The sequence below is a fragment of the Natrix helvetica genome (assembly GCF_964273705.1).
Source record: "Natrix helvetica genome assembly, chromosome: 2".
NCBI classification, from domain to species: domain Eukaryota; kingdom Metazoa; phylum Chordata; class Lepidosauria; order Squamata; family Natricidae; genus Natrix; species Natrix helvetica.
Window position 1 is genome coordinate 39133926 of NC_138552.1, and position 23200 is coordinate 39157125.

Here is a 23200-nt window from a genome sequence, read left to right on the forward strand (position 1 = left end):
CCTATTTCACCATTGTTGTAACTGCAAATGGTTGCTAAATTAGGCAGTCACTAAAGAAGACTACTTATAGCCATAATATACTATACAACACAGGAAGAAACCTGCTGAATCAAGGTGAATCTGGTTTAACATTTTATGCCACAAATTGGCCAGTCAGATACATATAGTAGGCTCATTCATGCGGACAGGAAAAAATATCTTTCCTCTCCTGTTAATGGTTATTAGTTATTATTCAAAGCAAGCTGCCTATATTCCAAAAATAGCAAATATCCATTAAGCCTTTAGTCACTGACAACTCAATCCTCCATGAATTGGTTCAATCCTCCTTTAATAACCTCTAATTTGGTGGTTGTTATATATGATGATATTGAACTTTTTAGATGAAATATGTATTGTCATGTTAATAAGCAAATACCTAAGCATGGTTGATGCCCTCAAAGAAGAGTTTATTTGGAGGGGGGGTTTGCAGCAGCTTCCATCATATTCATTGTATCTTGCTAGGTTAGTGAGTGATTGATTATATCATTTTTTTAACTTTTAGCAACCATATAGATTTTATTCATGAGAATCTATCTCTAACTTATTTTTTCAAGTTTCTCAATGGTGCATCACTAAAGACTTTATTGCACTTGCTATTTATAACCAGATTGTCTGTAGATGTAGGCTTTGTATAGACAAATAAAATGAAATATAGGACTTATTCATAGAAGGTACAATAAGTTAAAATAATATCATTGTGTAAATGTATTAGAAATACATAAGTATTTAAATAATATTTGCATTAGTGAAGTATATATAAAATTGTAACTGCGTATTGTTGTAATGACATATCATAGTTTTCTTTATTGGATTTCACTTTTTTGTTAAAAGTATTTTTTACGTGTCTTCTAATTAGTTTTGATAACATTATGCCTAAATCATGGAACCGTGGAAAGTTGGGAGGAAATTATGAGAATTGGAATGAAATGAATGAAATTTAAACATTGTCTGTAAACACACATTGATGTTATTAGCAATGAAGCACAAAAATACAACATGCAGAAAGATTGAAATTGTATTTTGTTGACTGACTGATTACTTGTGTAGTTAATCTTTCATTGAAAATAAATCTAATATATTTTCTTGTATTCTAAGAATCCATCTTTTCCATCTGACATCAACAAAGCTTTCAATTTTTAATGTCAGTCATAGATATTTTTAAAATGACTAAGTCCATTAATAATTTTTTCCCCTCACCCAAGTTGAAAAATCAGTACTGATACATTAGGTAATTAGGAGAAATAATCAGATAAACATTCAGTGCTTTCCACCCCCCTTTTGTCTTGTAAGGTGGATGTACTAATGAATTTCAGGGTCTTTTATATTCAAATAATGTTTACTTCCTTTTGTCCTAGTTTAGACTTGGATCATTGATATTACAAAAGGTTACAAACTCATCTGAAGTCATTAGAGAGTTGATTACCCATTGCCTAGACTGTGTAAAAGAGCTACATGTCAAAAATGATCACCTACAAAAAGAGAATGAAAGGCTTCTAAGTGATCTGGATGAAATACAAGAGCAGTAAGTTGAAAAATAATATTCACAAGTGGTTTTTTAAAAAACTTTCTTCTGATTCCCTCATACTTTTTATTATGTGAATATAATGCTTATTTACTAAATCTTGGATTAATGAAGCTGATTTAAAGTTAATTCAAATCAGTTGGATATGACTTTTATTGGATTATATCCACCAGTGAAAATACAGAAGTATATTTTCCCACTGTTTAAGTACTGAAAATTTTGAATCTTCCTAGGATATATTGCACAGAGATATTTATTGATACATTGATACTCACTTTCATTTTTATCATTTCTAAGGTGTTCCTTCTTACTACTCCCCCAACCAGTTAAAACTTAATTTATGTACAGGAGTTCTGCAGGTAGTTGATTAGTATCTCTAATGTTTCTAGAAAGATTTACCGAATTGATCTCTGCAGTAATGATACCTAGTCATTTGCATTTAAATTAGGTGAATTATTTATTAGCTATTGAGTATTTACATCATAGGATTATTTGTCATTGATGAAGTTATTTCATAGATAAAGCTGCAAAAGCTATGTTTTCCAACATTTTGACATGGATTAGTATACGAGGACTCAAATATATTTGATATAAATAAAAGTTTTTAATGGATTTAGTCATTTAACGTGCAAGAAGAAATGTGATTTTAAATTGGAAGACTGAAGTACCAAATCATATGACAGTATTCCAATTGCACATTGCATTTACTTATAGCATGTAGAATTGCAATATAACACACACACACACACACACACACACACACACACACACACGTATTATATTAGATATATTTAGTTCCTACTATGGATGGATATTTTAATGGCTAAATCCCCCAAAGCAGTAACAACTTGCAATTACTATATGCAGATACAAGGTTTTAGTGCTCGTTTAGTAGCATGACAAATGATTGCGCTTCTGAAAAGTTTGGCAGTACTTTGATTTTCTAGTTAATGAGACTGTACAGCAAAACAAGAGTCCATATGGTCGTGATACACATGTGGCAGTACTAACAAAATGACCTATTCATCAAATAGCTGCTATCACTGGCAGTTTAATCCCAAATTGATTTACTGGCAGGCAAATTAGCTCTCAGGATGCTTTCTATCAAAAGGTATTGTTGCAGCAAATAAGATGCTAGAAGACGATGCTTTACTTTCAGGATGTTAGCAGTATGCATTCTAGCAATATCCATTCTGCAAGTAAATTGACAGCGTTCAGTATGAGCCTGAATATTTTCAGATTTTTCATAAACCATTATATAGATTTTTTAAAATTCAGCATGTATCTTTCCTATTCTATTAAAGTAATTATCTCTCCCAAATGTAAAACCAATAAATATGTATAATATTTGTGTCTATAATGAAATTCAAATTGCATTCTTTGACAAAGTGACAAAATTAGTGGACCAGAGGAATGCCGGCGATATAGTTTACTTGGACTTCAGTAAGGCATTTGATAAGGTAGACCATAACCTACTACTAGTTAAAGTAGAAGAATGTGGGTTGGACAGCATCACCGCCAGATGGATTCGTAACTGGCTGACCAACCGCACTCAACGTGTACTCCTCAATGGAACTGCATCTACATCTAGGGAAGTATGCAGTGGAGTACCCCAAGGCTCGGTTTTAGGCCCAGTACTCTTCAACATCTTCATCAATGATTTGGATGAGGGAATAAATGGGAAACTCATCAAATTGCAGATGACACCAAGCTGGCAGGAATAGCTAACACTCCAGAAGACAGGCTTAAGATACAGAAGGATCTTGACAAATTTGAACATCGGGCACTATCTAATAAAATGAAATTCAATGGTGAAAAGAGTAAGGTTCTACATTTAGGAAAGAAAAACGAAATGCACAGGTACAGTATAGGTGGTACCTTGCTCAATAGTAGTAACTGTGAGAGGGATCTTGGAGTCCTAGTGGACAACCATTTAAATATGAGTCAACAGTGTGCAGCAGCTGCCAAAAAAGCCAACACAGTTCTAGGCTACATAAACAGAAGGATAGAATCAAGATCACGTGAAGTGTTAATACCACTTTATAAGGCCTTAGTAAGGCCACACTTGGAATACTGCATTCAGAGTGCGGAGAAGAGTAACAAAGATGATTAGAGGACTGGAGACTAAAACATATGAAGAACAGTTGCAGGAACTGGGTATGTCCAGTTTAATGAAAAGAAGGACTAGGGGAGACATGATAGCATTGTTCCAATATCTCAGGGGTTTCCACAAAGAAGAGGGAGTCAAACTATTCTCCAAGGCACCTGCGGGTAGAACAAGAAGCAATGGGTGGAAACTAATCAAGGAGAGAAGCAACTTAGAACTGAGGAGAAATTTCCTGACAGTTAGAACAATTAATCATTGGAACAGCTTGCCTCCAGAAGTTGTGAATGCCCCAACACTGGAAGTCTTTAAGAAGATGTTAGATGCCATTTGTCTGGAACGGTATAGGGCCTAGGCAGGGGGTTGGACTAGAAGACCTCCAAGTTCCCTTTCAACTCTGCTATTGTATTGTATTAAATCATAATCAAATAATTTTCCTGGTATAGTTGTGCTTCTATTCATTGTCATCATTACTGCCGTACTTGATGACTTTGATTTAAGCTTCTCAGAAAGGTTAGTACTGTATTTTTTGTTACTTAAAAAAAAATTCTTATTCTTTATTATGCAATTAACAGAGGCATTTATTTTTAAGATTACAAAAATGTGTTGAAGCTAAAGAAGAACTGGAAACTGATCTTTATAAGCGATTTGTCTTGGTCCTCAATGAAAAGAAAGCAAAGATAAGAAGTTTACAGAAACATTTAAAAGAAGTCGAAGAAACCCTATCGGAAACTGCACAAGCAGGGTATAATTTATTACTTTCCTTCCACTAAGTAAACATCATACATGCAATATATGTAGCTCTGTTCTCTATCTTGTGCAGGCTTCAAAGTTCAAAGACTGGGTGTCCTTGAAATGCAGTAATATATTACTTAGTTCTATAGAAGAACTTTAGCAATTCAGCATTCTCATGAATGGCAATGATACATTAATTGTGGTGTATATTTGAAGCATTCTATTTAATAATTTAATATGTTTAATTTATTACTGCATTTTTTTTAAAAAAAATGAAATAATTAGTTAATGAGAAATGAAATCTACAAACTATGTTCTCTCGCAAAGGATCTATTTATTGGACTGGGACTGCTAGATCATACTAATTGAAGATAAAGTTTATTCCCTGTAAATTCATAAAAAAAATATTACAGCTTGTGTTGATGCCATTGAAACTAACAATGGGGCCTAAAAGTGGCCATTTTTCTTAATAAGATTTAAAGATTTGTTTCCAGCTGAAAGAAAACAGATGGCTTTTGGATAAAGCCCCTTTGTATTCATATATAATTCAAAAAATATTGAACTACTAAATGTGCAGAGCTTTCAGTAATGATAGTATTATAATGCTAATGATATTAGGACCACGCTGTAATCTGTTTTCCAAGCCCAATTTGTAATTCAAAGTTTATATGTAACATTCATCAGAACATTTTGAAAGTATTTAAGATGTCCTTGTGGGAGATGCATCTGTACTCTCCATCTTTTAGGAATACGATGAGAGTCACCCAGAGGTTAATTGTTGTTGTTAGTTGCGAAGTTGTGTCTCACCCATTGCGACCCCATGGACAACGTTCCTCCAGGCCTTCCTGTCCTCTATCATCCTCTGGAGCCCATTTAAGCTCATGCCTATTGCTATGGTGACTCCATCTAGCCATCTCATTCTCTGTCGTCCCCTTCTTCTTTTGCCCTCAATCTTCCCCAGCATTAGGTTCTTCTCCACTGAGTCCTTCCTTCTCATTAGGTGGCCAAAATATTTGAGTTTCATTTTCAGAATCTGGCCTTCTAAAGAGTAGTCAGGGTTGATCTCCTCAAGGACTGACCGGTTTGATCGCCTTGCAGTCCAAGGGACTCGCAGGAGTCTTCTCCAGCACCATAGTTCAAAGGCCTCAATTCTTTGGTGCTCAGCCTTTCTTATGGTCCAACTTTCACAGCCATACATTGTAACTGGGAAAACCATAGCCTTGATTATACATACTTTTGTTGGTAGGGTGATGTGTCTGCTTTTTAGTATGCTGTCTAAACTTGCCATAGCTTTCCTCCCAAAGAACAAGCGTCTTTTAATTTCTTGGCTGCAGTCCCCATCCACGATCTTAGAGCCCAGGAAAATAAAATCTGTCACTACCTCCATTTTTTCCCCATCTATTTGTCAGGAATTGAGAGGTCAATACACACCTATAAATAGAATAAATACAGGTAGTTCGTGAGTTTAACCATTCATTCAATGGCCTTTTGAAGTTATGGCAATGCTGAACAAGTGGTAGATAGGTCTGGTCCTTGAAGTTGCAAACATTGCAGCACCCTGCAGTCACGTGTGTCACGATGTTAAAAAGTTTGCTAGGCATGAACTGACACTCAAGAGTTAAACTAAGAAAGAGTTATTGCGCAGGTCATAAAAGTTCTTATCTGAAAGTGATTTATTGCGCATGCGTTACACATTCCAAAAAAATTCCTTTCTTCTTTGTTCAGCTGCCAACTTGGCAACCGGAGCTTTTTATTATCAAAATGTAACCATTAGTTATTTCTGTTTCATTTATTTTTTTATTTTTTTATTAAAGTTTGTTTATTAATTAGAATACTTCTTAAAGACTTATTTCTTTTCTTAATATCTCAAAAGATATGCGGAAGGGAATCAGCCTCGGTCCATTGATCTCAGATTTCCCCAGGGCGTTTTTCCCCTGACAACGTGATTAAAATTTTAGGCACTTGGCAGCCGGCCCGCACTTATGACTGCAAGCTCCTCCATCTATCTATGTGCCCCCACCCCATCTTTGTTCCTTTAGTTGCCCTGATCTCACTAACCCTGCAGGCATTGTCACTCTGGATCTGGCGGCCTTGCTACGACCAACTGACCTTTGCTATCTTCCTCCTGCCACTGCTCATGAGGCATACCTTCTTCCTGAGGCCGCTGCTGCCCTTTGCCCAAAGTGCACGTGGCCTTGTCTAAATTGTGCATGGCTTTCTTAAGAGGTTTTGGAAGACGGGTATGTGGAAAATGGCCCCATCAATTCTGTTACGAAAGAAATGCCTGTCTAGAAGGATCCTTCTTTTCCATTAGTAGAGTACAGCTAGGCTTTTCTTTCATGTTGCGTTTCAGAATGAAGTTTTCTCCCTTCCTGAATTCTAGAAAATAAAATTCTGAAAGAAAGTGAACAGGACTGATTGCTTGAAAATATGTTAATTCATAATTGTAAAAATGGCAATGCACATTATACCAAGAAATCTTGGAGGTACTTAGATAATCTGCATATTGGCAAAATGTCTATCTGTCAGTTACAAAAGTCCATGTTGTTTAGAAGTTTAAATGTTGTTTAAATATTCAGATGTTTAGATGATGTTTAAATATTTTGCCAGTATATTATGACATTTTAGATTCTCAGGAAGAATTTGATGAATATGAAGGCCAACACCAAGAAAAGACAGCTGTGATTTTATATAGTTGTGTGTATAATAATTGCCTTTTTTTTAAAGACTAGAAAAAAATCAATTGTCAAAACCTCCATGTTGTTGCCAATAAAATATTCACATAATTACTCTGAACTCTATTGACATAAGAATGTCTTTACTTAAATAAAATTATGTCCATGGATCAAGTTTGGTTAAGTCTTGCCTTGGGATGAAATTTTTGAATTTAAATATATAAATGGGTTTTGAAATAAACAATAAATTTAACCAGGAGACCACTTCATTTCTTATATTTATATTTATTTTTATTATTACATTGACTTCAACATACAATGATGTTAATATATGGTATAAAATTGAAAACATTTATGGAGAGAATATTTACAATGCATACTTTGCTAACAATGAATTTTTTTGCTTTATAGAACCTGCATATTTTGGTGACCTTGGGGTATTTTTTAATATGATATTTTTATGATTAACATAACTACCTTGCTTTGCTTTATTTCTGTTTAAATATATAATGTGAGAATTTATATAATGGGATTCCTGATAACATACTCTAGCATCATCTCTATAGAATTTAGTTATTGGAAAATACTTTATCTCACTAGTTAATCTTTCATGTTAGAATAAATTTGGCATGCACCAAAAGCTTAGCATATACTTATTTTTTCCCCAAGGCACTGAATGACTGCAAAGTTTGATTTAATATTATAGAAACGTTATATACGGAGCTTTGCTGTGCCATAAATTGGGAAGAAAACATACAACAGTGTCATAGATAAGATTTTAAAAGTTTAATGACAACGAGCCTCTGTCAACATTAGTGGTAACATTTAGACAAATGGGACTAACATTGACTTTCATGGCTTTGACTGTCTCACACTGGCAGTGGAACAATAGCTATTAAAGCATTTTTGGAAAATTGAAGCTGGAGATTAGGAAAAGTAAATAGAATATGGAAATATAATGAATTCAAAAAGAAAAAGAGTGAAATGTTCACTCTTCATAAAGTGTGTGTTCTCTATTCCTTTCACTTATTTATTTAATTTATAGACCCCCTTCCCCTACCTTCAACTCTGACTCACAACTAAGGTAGGTAACTGGGTAGGTATGTAGGTAGATGAGTAGGTAGGTAGGAAGAAAGGTAGGTTGGTAGTTAGCAGAGGTGGGTTGCTCCTGGTTCGGCCTGGATCGGGTGAACCGGTAGTGGTAACGGCGGCGGGAGGCTCTGCCCACCCGCCCGGACACTTTTGTGCATGCGCAGAAACATCACACATGAGCGTGCGCACGAGAGAACCGGTAGTAAAAATAATGGAAACCCACCACTGGTTGGTAGGTAGGAAGGGAGGAAGGAAGATGGATGATACAACTGATCTGAAGAGGCAATATTCAAAAGAAGTATTGAATATGAATCAAAACAAATGGGGACAAAAGAAGGGTTCTACAATCACTTTGTATGGAACGCCCGAGAAAACGTACAATAGTTCCTTGAATGTCAGAATGGTGGTAATGACTCAAATCTCTTTTGTCTAGTTTTAGTCCCCATCATTGCAACAAGAAATGTGTTTCTAAATGAATTTACTATTACAAATGTTACCCACCATTATAAAGTAAGATTAATTAAAACCATTCCTTTTTTCTATTAAGGCATTTTGTCCCTTTCTTATCTATTTATGAACTCCATATGTTCTACAATACTAGTGTATTTTGATAAAAGTTTATTTTTCTAGGGACACAGTAATTGCTTCAAAAAGTACAGTTGGAACAGAAAATTATGAAGGAAGCACTGATGAAGAAAGTGAAAATTTAATACAACTGACAACATCAGAGTCAGGTAAGGTAGACCATGTTGCTTACATTGATGTCATTACAACCATCCATTTTAATTTATTCAAACTGTCAAGTTCCTTATTATAAGTTAATATGAAAGCATATAATTTTTAAAATCTTTAATCTTGGAGAGAATCATGTACAATAATTTGATTTCAGTGCTTTAAAAATTGAAATATTAAGATTCAGATCTTTCTAATAGTAAGTACAGGAATAAAATCTGTGCATTGAGATAGAGCAATGAAAAGATGATAAATGCTTGCTGAAAACCGGAAGATCATCTTCCTGGTGCGCGCATGTGCTCCAGGCGGCAGCTCTTCTGGTTCTTAGCACACACGGACGCTCCCATTTCAGCACTCGGTGCTGAAAAGGTTCGCCAACACTGATGTAGTCAGTCCTGGACTTAATTAAAGATTGCACCCTTGAACTGATGATTATTAATGAGAACTCAATGTAGACATGTAATGAAAAAGAACTGAATTCGAAAAAAAATAGTTTTCTTGACAGGCAGAGAACTCATTGACTTTTTTTTCCCTTTTAGCTTTATATTTAATTTGCTTAATTTTTTTTTTAATTATCGAGGGAAGCTATTATTTTTTCATTGATTTTGAGACAGAAGGCCGAAGGACACTTTTATTGTTAAATCCTCTTTCCCTAACTTCTGTCTTTTAGTTTAATCTCCAGAGAACATTGGCTTGCCTTTTCCAGTAACAGGACTTTTGTCACACTAAGTTGTAGTAGACTACTGGAAATCGTTGGAGAATTTCCCTTCTTCCAGAGGATTTTAGACATCATCCACTCATTTCTCTGCTCAGAAATTTGATGAAAAATCTCAACTGTTCTTTTTCCTAGTGTTGTATGTTTTTGAAAAAGTGAAAAAAATATCAGCAAATTTTGAAAAAGAAAATACAAGAAGAGAGAAGAGGGACCTGACTTTATTTTTATATAAATAAAAAGTACTCTATCCACAAGGGACTGGAATTTTAGTTGCTAAGCAATGTAGTTAGAAAGCAAGAGAACACAGGACTGCATCACTTAGTGATCGCATCCTGTTGCCATCATTAAGCAAATTTTACTGGTCGATAGCCAAGGTCTCACCCAGTGCCTTTCAACCGTGAGCCTCAGTAGGATAAGGAACTACCTCCAACTTCTCTCACTCACCTCTCTCACCAGTGGTGGGAATGCCAATTTTTAAAATACCAGTACGGGCATTTGTGCAAAGCTTCTGTGCATGTGCAGAAGCGTCCGGGCGGGCGGGTGGAGCCTTTGGCCACCGCTACTACTAGTTCACCCGATCCGGGCCGAATCGGGAGCAACCCACCTCTGTCTCTCACCCTCCTCCATCTTTGCCTGTTTGTTTACCATGCAAGGCTGTGGGAAGCCACAGTCACCCCAGCCCAGTCCAGTTGCTCTTGCCACCCTGCACTCCAAGATCCCTGCTGCCCTGCACTCTGCCTTCTCAGCACACCTTTGCAATCTTGTTGCTTGACCTGGCTGCAGGACTTGTCTGGTGCTGGCTTTCAATGGAAGCAAGAAGAAAGCAAAGATGAGCTGGGCTAGTGGAGGACAGGGTGGTAGGAGGCCAAAAGGTCATAGACGATGGAGAAATTGGCATGTGGAGAGAGTTGCAGCAAAAAAACCCCACCACCATTTTTAGTGTAGCCAGACTGCCAAGAGCTGAGTTTTGTTTACAGCAACAGCCATAACTTCCTGCATGGGTTGTAAGTCTCTTCATTCTGCATGTTGTAACTTTGAACGGTCACTTAACAAATGGTCATAAGTCAAGAACTACCTTTTGAAATCATGAATTGATACTCCAAGGTCTCTTCTAACAGCTAAAGACTTTCAATGAATGAAATTATCAAGAACATAGTTATTTTTAGGGGTAAAAAAACATAAATGAAGTCTCTAGCAGCTTGCAAGGGAAATTGCTCTCACATTAATTCTTAAGCCTATAAATAATGTTGAAGCAATGTCAGGGCTCTGACATTTGGTCCTAAGTAGATTTGAAACAGACCCTCAATGTGTGGGTAACTTAAATTGCAAGACTCTTTGTAAATCATTGTGCTCTCTCATGTGTTCAAAACAAATTAGAGTGTAATGTTTATGGATCTCTTAGCTGTTTATAACTTTTACCTGACTCTGCTTTCTTTGGCAAAGCATTGTACCTCTGGGAAGCTGGTTTATTTTGTTTACATATATTGTTGCTCAGACTGGGCTGCTACAGATGTCTTTAGCAAAATTATCCTCAGATCTTTGATTTGCAAAGAGTACTTTATCCTACTTTTTTTGTCATTCTTTCCCATAACATTTAAATCTTTCGGTTTGGTATACATTAGAAATAAAAGCACTCTATTCATTATTTTAAGTCATGTCTGGTACTTATTCACAGATTGATTTGGTTGTATTTTCAGCAATTAAAAGTCTCGGTTTTTCCTTTCTTTCTCCATTTGGCAATCAAAATTTGCTATGTAGAAGTAGCTCTTAACAATGCAAATCTCCAATGAAATATTGTATTATTTGTTGGTTAATTTTATCTATTTTCTGATATTCCAAAAATAAAAATATCATGGTAAAATTAGTTAGGGAGCTATTGCAATTAAAATCAATTATCTTATCTCAAAATGTGATTTCATTTATTTCAGAACACAAGATCATTTCCCCATTTGTACCTAATGCAGCACAACATGTATTCAAAACATTATTTTTCTGCTATGTTTCCATGACATTGCCTTCAGAGTTCATGAGTCAGACTAAACCATCATTGACTGGCCCAGTATTAAAACAGTCTTTCCTTCCTTAAATCAGTGACAATTTCAAGGTTCATAAAATTCATGACACTTCATCACTCATTACCTCAGTACTGGATAGGATCAGAGAGGTGCTAATTGGACATTTCAGCCTGGTATGGGTGTGTCTCATCCCTGATGGTCTGTGCAGTGCCAGAACTGACAACAGCGGTGCTATTGCAGTAGTACGTCAAATTTGTATACGGACAGTAGAGCTCTATTTTTTAGCGCAAGGGTTCCCTTTCTGTCCTTTAGCAACCCTGTTGTAGCTGCATTCAAATGGTTAGACCCTCGTCTACTCAGAGAGCACAATTTAGCAGGTGGACGCCACCATTAAAAAAACTGTGTGAAATAGTGGAAACAATCAGTAACCATTACTATAAATGATAACCTCACCCTAGTAGTAGGCTGCTCAGCTGGCAGTACTGCAAGTGTTTTAACCTTATGACCTTATAGCTTTACTACAAGACTGAAAGAATAGGACAATTGAATGGTGGGACCATCCACTGTATCTCTACATCTTGAACAGACTACAAAGGCACTTGAAATTTATTTATATATGTAAAGAATGGAAATCAAGCAAAAGAAACCCAAAATAAAAATATTGCTTTTTATCATTTCCCGTCTTTAGTTTAGGGATTTTTTAAAGTTAAGTTCAGAATGTGGTGTAGGAGGGTTATAAAAAGAAGGGTAAATATGTTGGAGCTGAACAAATGCAAAGGGGACACATAACGTTCATCAATGTGACAGCAGATTTATTCTAATACTAGACAACTTTGGAATACATTCACAGAGGTATCTGACTTGAAAATAAGCCATGTGGAACTGTATAGCAGAGTCAAACATCAGCACAGGAAATGTCTTATGACATTTTGAATTATGTCATAAGGTGTTTTATGATGTTTCATAATTTAATGTCTCATAAAATGTTTTATAAAATCGACCAACTTTCAATTCCATAGGAGTCATGGGCCCTACATTTTGACTGCATTCAGTAAGTTAGCCCAGTGTTTTTCAACCTTGGCAACTTGAAGATGTCCGGACTTCAACTCCCAGAATTCCCCAGCCAGCGAATGCTGGCTGGGGAATTCTGGGAGTTGAAGTCCAGACATCTTCAAGTTGCCAAGGTTGAAAAACACTGAGTTAGCCCATTCGAGGTACTTTGGTTCAAAAGATTTTGCCTTTTGATGAATCGTTTTGCCCAGTTAAAGATTACAGGTATCAATATTATCGGGTAGATACTTTTCTGTGAATAGCACTTAATACATCAGGATAGCTTAGACAGTTCTAAAGATTAACTACTGAGATATCATCTGAATATTAAACTAGATATTTATCGACTTCCATTCTCCATAAAATTAGGTTCCAATAGATTCTTTTGATACACATTTATTATTATGCAACAGACAGATATATCAATTAAGCACAGAGAAAAGCAGTTTCTGTTCTGTTCACAAGTTCTGTTTATCTAGGCCCCTTGAGGTATTTGGAGGTGATAGTTTCAAGCTGACATGACCATCAACAACAATGCAGTAAACAGACTGTAGTTCCAAAATATCTTGAAGGAAAACAGATCAGCAAAAGCTGAGCTAAAAAAAAAACATCCTTAGAGCTATACAGGGTCTCAGAATTAATTTGGAAAAGTTATTTGAAATATGTGAATGTGTGAATGAAGCACAGTTTAAAGCATCTGCAACTTTTTAAATGAGCCATGTCTTTTCCTCGGATCATGTGGCTGTCCTTAATGCTGCCATACAATACCAGGAAAAACACTTTGAAGAGTCATGTGGCTGCAAGTTCCAGTTCAAGTAAACTTGAAGCCATATTATTAATTATTTTTACATATTATACATCATTTAATTATTCCATCAGAGGTCTAATATGTTCAACAGAGGTCCATGTTTTTCAGTTTGGAAAACTTTCCAGAAAATCCTATACTTTTTAGTACTATCATACTTTATATTGTCATAGTGTCCCCATTGCATTTATTATGAATTACTGCAAAAATGAGGCTGCCTTAAATACACATATGTCGCATATGCTAGAGGTTGATTCTTTTGGATTTGCTATTCCTCCTCTTTAGCCTTCACGTGAACTTGAAACATTTTTAAAAATCTATTCAGAGTGAAACAATAAATGCAAATTGGCCTAAAAGAATCAAAACATGCTTCCTATTAGTTTGGTGCTTTTTAACTGTCTTTCAGAATCCTTGGCTAGCAAAATCAATATACTTCTGTTTTGAATAAAAATAGGTTGCAGAAAATACTTTTGTAGTAAGGAAACAAAGGAATAGTTAAAATTGGTACCCTTAAATTTTCTTTGTCAGCAGAGGTGGATTAAAAAACTTAATCTGAGACTAAATAGGCAACTATGGAGGCTAACAGCAAAGCAAAAGACTTTCTCTTAAATGAGAATCCATACTTGAATCAGAACATGGGCCCCTAAAGATTGACCTTTGACTTGTCAACTCAATCTGTTCTGCTGAGCTTTCCCTCAGGCCTGAAAAAGATTGACCATTTAACTTAAGATGCCTGGCAAGAATAGAATTACCTGCACTGTATAAACAAGTTACTTTAGTTGGAGTGCATAGGCAAAAGCTAAAAGAGTGCATGGAAACTCTTGGGTGATTTAGTGTGACTGTACATAGGACTTTTCTCACTTGACTGAGGGGGAGGCTGTTCAACAAAACATTCTAGCATTTGAATTTGTACAAGCTGTTTATCATGTAGGAAACTAGAAAAGCTGGTTGAAGTTGTTGTGTAAACACAGTAGAATTTGGGGCAACAGCATTTGGGGCTATGAATGAGATCATATTTATGACTACCGCTATAAAGAAAATCCCTTTTTGTGATACAACTGAAAACAGCAAAGAGTTGTTGCAGTCGTGAAACACTTCTTTCTTCAAAACTTGAGAATGTATGTAAACTCAGTTAAATATTTTATTGGAAACAGTACAGAGATGTATAGTTCTTGTAGTGCTATTTCATTTGTTATAATTAAGCAAATTGGTTAATTTCTCCTACCTTTATTTAAAATAAGGTATTTATGTTTTTGTCAAAGAGAGAGAAATGTAGCTCCATATTTAGAATATACTATCTTCTTTCTTCATATCATTCTAATTGTTTCAAACTTATCATACATTCCTCTCTGCCTGTAGATGCCAAGTAATCTGATCTTTAAGGGGAAAATAATTTACTTAATTAACTGCGAAATGTAGCTGCATCTGGAAACATCACTGAACTACTGAATATTTCTCAGATTATTGTTTCCTTATTTTCTTTATATTTCCTCAATTTCCCTTGACGCTGCAAATCATATTAGAATTGTAATTGGCTTTAGAAAACTTTAAATTAAAACATATTCAAGCCCTAAATAAAATAATTTTATATACTCTCGATATATAATGCTACTGAAATAAACTCCAGAAGTAGGCATACATGGACTCAGAAATAGGATTAGGGGAAAATAGGTATATCATGTTACCTAATTCATTTAAAAATCTACTGGATCTTCCAATCAAAGATATCCTCTCAGGGATCTAACACATTATTTATTAACATTATATTGTATGTGTCTTACCACTACTGCTGAATAATATATACCTAAAACATAAAAAACTTAGTGTGAATCATACAGCAAGTTTTTAAATGATATTTTAAAGAAGGGAAGGCATGAATAAAGGCAGAAGAAATCTGTATAGAACCAATCGATAAAAACCGAAACTAATCTGTATAATTAACAGGCAAGTGTCTTACGAGTTGAAGTACCTTCAAAACAGCTTCTTCTGAATGTAAATGATAGTCAGTCACCCTAATAGCCAAGTCCTAAGAATTTAGATCTCTTGAAGTGGGTCTGAAAAAAAAGACTTCGTCCAGATTTTGAATTACCGAAATAATAGATCATAGATTTCAGTGGATTTTCTGTGTGGTATTTTGCAGGATTGCTTGCTGATGCTTTCCAAAGATAGTGCTTTCTATGTAGCTTATCTCAGTTGTCCAAATGTAATGCAGCTAATGTATTACCAAAAACAAATATTGATGGAGCTATTGGAGCTATTTAGTGAAAGATGGAGCTATTTAGTAAAATATGATCAATTTGGAATAGGTAAAATTGAATGCTAAACATTCAAAATTGCAGCAAGATTGAGACATAATTGAACACTACAACTCTTTGTTGATAATTCACACTAGATATTATCTAAGTGGCTTTATATTCTTAATGGCAAGAGCATCATATACCGTTACACATCACAGTCTTAGCTAAATTGATTTTCTTTTGATGTACGTTTTGGGTTTTGTTATTCCTTACAGGTATATTTTTTAATATTACTTGAAGGTTTCAGTTACATATTCATTATTATTATTTTCATTTTAATAATATTTTAGAGCTGTGTTTCTTAATGTAGTCTGTGAACCCAAGATACTTTCAGGGAGTCTGCAAATTCAAATAAATATTTTAAAATTTCTTATTTTTAATTTCTAATGCAGTACATATTTATAGATACAACAAACAGAAACAAAGTTCTTCGGATTCTTCAATAATTTTTAAGAATGAAAAGGGGTCAAAGGCCAAAATATTTGAGAACCACTGTTTTAGAGGAAAAGTGGGACATAAATTTATTAAATAAAAACAAAGGGCAGCAGAACTAAAAATATAGATTTTAAACTAATGTATATTTTTGTTATCCTACTGTTACCCAACTATGTTCACAATAGTTTGGGCCAGTTAAAAGTCAAAATAAATAATTTTAATAATAGTTTAGAATATTTAAGAAATTTTATGGTTTTGGATGACATTCAAACAGTGTAAATAAATAAATGCATTGCATTTATTCCCCAAATTATTTACAACAATGGTACTGTTCGCTAGTCACTTTCTTTTCAATATGAGAAAATATTTTCAATGTTCTAATTATCAGCTTAAAGAGATAAAAATCAAATAATGAAGGTATTCTATTACAATCTATTAGCAAAATGCCAAACATGTTTCAGTCTGTAAGCAAGCCTGCAAAATAAAATTGCAAAAAAACTTATTAATCTTTATTTGAAACATAAATTAAGTAACCAGAGATGATATTGGATAAATTAAACTCTGGATAATAAATCCAAAATTCCAGGAAAATATTGCAGAAATAATTTTTATATAATGAACATGTTATATTTGAACAAGTTTTGGTTGTCAGTGCTTTCCCACTTGCAGGTACACAAAGTACGAAGTATTTATCCTGTTGATATAGTTGGTTCCTGCTAGGCATTTAAAAGTGAATCATTTGGGGCAGAAGAAACTAATGAGTACAAACTTCAGATAATAAAATTATAATTCATCAGCTTTCACCAGTTTAGTAATGGAGCTTTTACCTATCCATGTCCCTACAATTTCAAAGCATAGTACAGAGCTTTCATTGTTATGCTTTGAAGGAAACTTTAATTCCTTTCATAGTCAAAACATTTTTTTATAAACCTTCATTACATTTTTTTTTCCTTCTTGGTAAACCTATAATTGGAGCTAGAGGTTCATTTTATATCTTAAATGCTTCATTTTAACAAGCTGACAGTTTATGTCACTGCTATTAATATTATGGTTAAAGTGCATGAAATGAATATTTAACATGTAAATATAAAGAATTTGGCACTAATCACTGTCTATTCTCCAAGTTTAAAAGTATTTCACATTTTGTATTTCAGTTTTGGGTGGGGGGAGTTTGAAACCAAAGATGCTGCCTTTTGATAGGGTATCCTTGTGGCAGAGATCCTTGTAGACAGTTGGGGGGCTGACTAGTGAGTTATGAGTTATGGAAAGCAAACACTGGATTCTCCAAAGATGTAGATGTCAAAAATGATTTTATTTCCTCCTATCCATTCAGGGGCAAGGGTTCAAAACAAAAATAGACTCTTTGGAACTGCAACAGTCCAAACCAAGAACTCAAGGTAACGTTAAAAATAAAAAGTCTAACAAAGGAATTAAACTGCTCTGGTAGCATCAATTTGAGGCTTCATGTCTATGGAGATTCTTAGTCATCCAGGTCATGATTGTCCCAAAAGTGCTTTTTCAAGAGGCAGCTGGACTTCGTTTTTTCTTTGAAGACATTTTGTTTCTCATCCAAGAAGCTTCTTTACCTCCCACTGGATGGTGGGGAATAGAAGGATTTATACTCCTTGCAGACAGCTAGTCATTTGTGTTCTTTTAGCAGGTCGTTAAGGTCACCTGGAGGCTTATTCAAAATAACAATTTTGCTATCTCAAATAAGTTTCAACAAAAAGAAATTCTAATTTGCTCCAAGAAGAAGGGGTCAAGTGACATCATTCTATCAAAGCCTCTTGTATAGCTAGGTCCTAGCAGTTTTTTCTCAACCCTAATAGGATTGATCCAAATTTAATCTGAAGTGTATGCTGTTCCAAAGAAGAGAAGCAACAATGGAGAAATGTTGCCCTTCCATCCTCTTAATATAGGAATCCAGAAAGATTCCTCCTAGCTTTGATTGCGTAGGTAGATATTAGAGGGATATTAGATACTAAAGTCCTAAGTCATGCAAGGCTTCAAAGAGAACAACCAGCACCTTAAATAATGCCCAGAATTCAATCAATAATGCAACTTGTAGGGAAGTGTGATGATGGCTTTGAAAAAGAAATTCAACAGGATGCAGAGGGCTAGAAAGAAATCAAATGAAAGACCCTTTGATCTATGTTGTTCTGTACTACTGCCCATTTCAAGGTGAATTTTAATTCATCTTTATATATAAACTTCTAGTGATAAGGTGTCAACCTTGCAAGTTATTCCAGACAAGAAGTTTACCAAAAAGTTGTTATAAATTTAAATTAACAGAATTCTGCAAATCTGAAAGTACATCTCCCCCACTTTACCGTCTAAGAAACTAGAGAGAGTCCTGTCTGAGATTTTTGCCATGCTCCCATTTCTTCTGTTGATTCAGCCACTGCTTGTCTAACCATTGTGTAATCTGTGACTCCTTTCTTCTATCTCCCAATGTCATTCCCAGATACCATTACATCAATCCTGTCTTAAGCCTGCAGATCTGCAAAATATGTACAAGAAAAATAGTTATTGTTACATGCACAGACCCGGATTTAGGAATAAACCCAAACCATGAGTTTAGGTTCAGGATGGTTTATTATATTTATATAATCTGTTTTTAAGCTTGTGAACTGGTCTTTGCTAACCTCTTCCTCTTAGTTACCCCCCTCCCATGTTCCTTATCTGTGAAATGGGAATAATAATAATGATGACTTGTTGCATTGTATAAGTAGGTAATAAACCCCCAATGTTCTGTCTGTCAGTCCTCATGCCAGATGGCAAGCTGCCAGTTCAGACCTATAAATCAACATGGTTTTGAGGGAGAGGCGCATTTAGAATATAACAAATAGAAATTATTACTTCCCCTTCCCTTTCTATAGTTTTTATTCTTTTGTAAATTATTGTGAATTATTAGAGTGGATTATGATTTATTCTGAAGGCAAACAAGAATATATATGATGTAGGAGGGAAGAGAAAGAGAAAATTAAGATGCCCTTCTTATTAAATAGGAGTTTCCAGGAGAAAGGAGGTTGCTTATTTATTTAGTCAGTCTTAATAAGCTGCTCCAACCATGAACTGATAAATAGGCTTAAATTTTTAAGTTCAGTTAAAACTTAAAACAAATTCAAAATAACAATTTTGCTATCTCAAATAAGTTTCAACAAAAAGAAATTCTAATTTGCTCCAAGATGGGGCCAAGTGACATCATTCTATCAAAGCCTCTTGGATAGCTAGGTTTTAGCAGTTTTTTCTCAACCCTAATAGGATTGATCCAAATTTAATCTGAAGAGTATGCTGTTCCAAAGAAGAGAAGCAACAATGGAGAAATGTTGCTCCTCCATCCTCTTAATATAGGAATCCAGAAAGATTCCTCCTAGATTTGATTGCGTAGGTAGATATTAGAGGGATATTAGATACTAAAGTCCTAAGTCATGCAAGGCTTCAAAGGGAACAACCAGCACCTTAAATAGTACCCAGAATTCGATCAATAATGCAGCTTGTAGGGAAGTGTGATGATGGCTTTGAAAAAGAAATTCAACAAACTTTGTGAACATCAGTTTAGCCTAATTACACAGAAGAGGGTAATGAAGATAGCTTTGCCTTGATCCTCTTTAGTATATAAGAGAATGTCTGTCAGGCATTCAAGCTTTGTTATTATATCCCATAGCAATGAAATAGAGTTGCAATATTTCTTATGCTTTCTGTTTCCTGGCATGGTCTATATTGAAGGATTGATACATAGTTCTTGCAGTAGTGATGTCACTTGCATTTAATGATGTACACCTGTAACCTAAGAAGCTGCTATATTCAGCTGTAGCTTTTGGGTACTCTTCAAGAGCAGCTGGACATTGCATTAGTAACCAAGAGATGAGGAGAGCATAAGGTACTGTGATAGGAATGATAACCCTCATCCAAGAATAGTTGCAACTGCACTAAATCAAATTCAGCTAAAGTCATCCTAGCCACAACTATTTCCTACTTCCCTTAAATTTCTTGGTAGCAGTTGTATCTAAGAGTGAATTTTATTTGATATTAATCTGTTGTGTAGAAAGAAATAAAGTTAGCTAACAACTACCAGGTTTAATCACAATTAAATCTATATTTAATTAGCATTATCCCCTGAAACGAGATCAGCTCCATCCCTTATTTTCCTAAAGTTGTCAGTCCTGGAAGGATGTGTGTGTCTCAGGGAATCAGTGAGATCTTGAAATGACTTTCATGGCTAATCAAGTCTCGTGTGGTGTGCTTTTCAAAAAAAAGTATCAGTTTGACAGGTTTATTATTTTTATACTTTTTTTGAAGTAGTATATATTTCTCAGAGTCTTTTCTTATGAGATGGATGGCCATATACATTTGATAAATAAAATGAACACATGAATAAATTTCTGGGTATGTTAGTTTATGCTTCTTTATCTCAGATTCAGCCATTTTGTGTTTTTTGTTCAAAGTAGAACAATTTTCTAAATTAGGAAGAGACCAGCATCATCTTATGGTTGATTAGAATTTTATATTTTCCTGAAATATACAGTATACACACAGACATACATAATATACATACATGGGGTCGGGTGTTTCTTTGGATGCTGCCTGTTATTATAAAAACTATATTTTTTGTCTCTTCAACCACTGAAAACTTCACAGGAAACAGCTTAGAATTTTATCTTTTTCATTTTGAGCTAAACATTCATTTTACTTAAACCCTGTTTGATTGATATATCTCCTAAAGGTGGGAAGAGTACTGCAAGCTAATTATGTCAACAGCCAGCAGTTCGATTCTCACCAGCTCAAGGTTGACTCAGCCTTCCATCTTTCTGAGTTCAGTAAAATGAGGATCCAGATTGTTGGGGGCAGTATGCTGAATTTTTAAACTGCTTAGAGAGGGCTGTTAAGCACTATGAAGCGATATAAGTGCTATTGCGATAAATGCCTTAGCACACAGGGCTAGAATGTGTTGCTATAATTCATCTGTTTTTTCTTTTTTTCAATTTGGGTCTCTAATGCAAATAAATAGAACAATTTGTATACAATTTAAAACATTTTTGGCTTATAATGGCATGTTTAGAACAAATATATCTTTACTTTGAAAGGAATGTATTTTAGTACCTCAAATATTTGTGCTAGTTTTAACCAAAACCAGTAATCTAAATTTCATTTAGTTGCTTGACGTTGTGTTGTTCATTTCAAGAGATACTACATAACATGTAATGCATTTTTCAAGTGGCAAATTAATAACAGTTTTCCTGAAAATCTTAAAAGAGTGCAAGTAAAGTTAGACAAATATAGTTTGTCTCTTTGACAAATTGTATGGAACTTTATAGTTCTATGAACATTATGTAAGCAAAGAAAAGGATTTTCAAACTTTTCTTTTTTAAAGGATCAGTAGACTCTGAGCCAAAGAATTAAAGGCAGTATTCTCCATCAGAGCATGAAATGCACTCCTTGTCCTGACAAAAAACCTTTTATTAATTTACTGTGAATTCTATTCATTCACATCCCGTAAAGTCTTTCAAGAGAGGATTTATAGTCACAGACCTTATCTGGCTTGGAGAACTGCCAGACCGATATCTGCAAAACTTGAAAAGGAGTCTTGGAAAGTCACAAACCAATTAAGCGAACTAATTGTCTTCTGCAAACTCCACTCCCCTTTCGCTCCTCTTTTATTTCCTCTGGGAGGGGCCGTTCATCGTCCACCTGTAGCCTTACTCCCAAGTCGACCCCTGTTCTTTAGTTGTTCCCTGCATCTGGCAACTCTGCGCATGCGCACACTGGAAACAGGCTCCAGCTGTTCATCTGCCTCAATGATGTCTGACTCTGAAGGCAGCTGATAACTGCTATATGGCTCTGGCCTCTGACACAGAGCCCTCATCAGCCTTCCCCAGACTCCAGGACTGGCCCATGTTCCTCCCCAACCTCCTCACTGTTTGAAACAACAACCATACAAAACATTAAATGCTTCTTCTCTTCCCATATAGTCATGACATGTCCATGCCTGCTTGCCCATGAAACAGAAAAGAAGAGCTTGATAGAAATTATGGAATCTCATCCTTAGTGCAAAAGAGAATAGACTCTTTGGGTCACTGCCACACTTGAAACAAATGTATTTGTGGGAGAGGGGGCTTCAAGTCTATTTTGACTCTTGGCAACTGCTTGGATAAGTCCCTACAATTTTCTCAGCAGATTGATTGGACCAAAGGCACCCAGTTGGCTCTTTGCCTAAGGTCAGACCATCTCCTGGTTTCTATCCTGATGTCTTAACCACTACACCAAACTGAAAGAAAAATAACATTTACATTTTTTTATACAATCAGTTGAATGTTTGTAATGCTCTAAGCAAAAGCAGATATTTGATTATTCTTTATTATCCTTTGAGGATGCCTGAACCAAATATTTCGTATGGCCTCCTCGAATGATATCGCACAAGGGTTCCCCTCTGTGCATTTTAATATAGCAGAACAGAATGCATCAGGAAACAAATTTGCTTTAAATTATTACAGCAAGGATTTGTCATTATTGTTAATCTGAGGTTATATTGTGCAAAGTATTTCTTTTAAAAATGTGTATGGATACAATTTGCATATATATTTTGTAGTACTTATATTACATATGAACTAAAATTTTAAGTCTTGATACGACTAAAAAACATTTCTTTATGTAGAAAAATCAAACAGCATCTGTGAGAACTTAAATTTAATAAGTGAAACTATTATCACTAATACCTTTTATTTGTCTAGGAATGAGACCTATTGAGACCAGTATACTTATTCTAGTAATCGAATTATCCTCTGTTTAAAAGCTTGAATTAATGTGTGTTCTATCTATTAACCTAAATCCTAGGGATCAATTAATAAATGGAGAAAAATGTTTATTTTCTCTAACATTTGCATCTTGGGAAACATAAAAATGAGGTTGTATGCCATCAAGCTGGTTCCTTGCAAATCAGAAAAGGGGAATCTGGAAAATGAATTTCCCATCTTTTTCTTTTGC

At 35.0% G+C, this 23200-nt stretch overlaps 1 protein-coding gene across 6 annotated transcripts in view; it reads left to right on the forward strand.

Moving 5' to 3' along the window:
- The window catches only part of XRCC4 (X-ray repair cross complementing 4), a 103891-nt gene that overhangs the window by 37722 nt on the left and 42969 nt on the right, over positions 1-23200 (forward strand). For all 6 annotated transcript variants that reach the window (XM_081942968.1, XM_081942971.1, XM_081942966.1 and 3 more), the window contains exons 4-6: positions 1395-1561; positions 4258-4410; positions 8798-8901. In XM_081942968.1, the coding sequence (XP_081799094.1) occupies positions 1395-1561; positions 4258-4410; positions 8798-8901 (424 nt within the window). The remainder of the gene's footprint in view (positions 1-1394; positions 1562-4257; positions 4411-8797; positions 8902-23200) is intronic.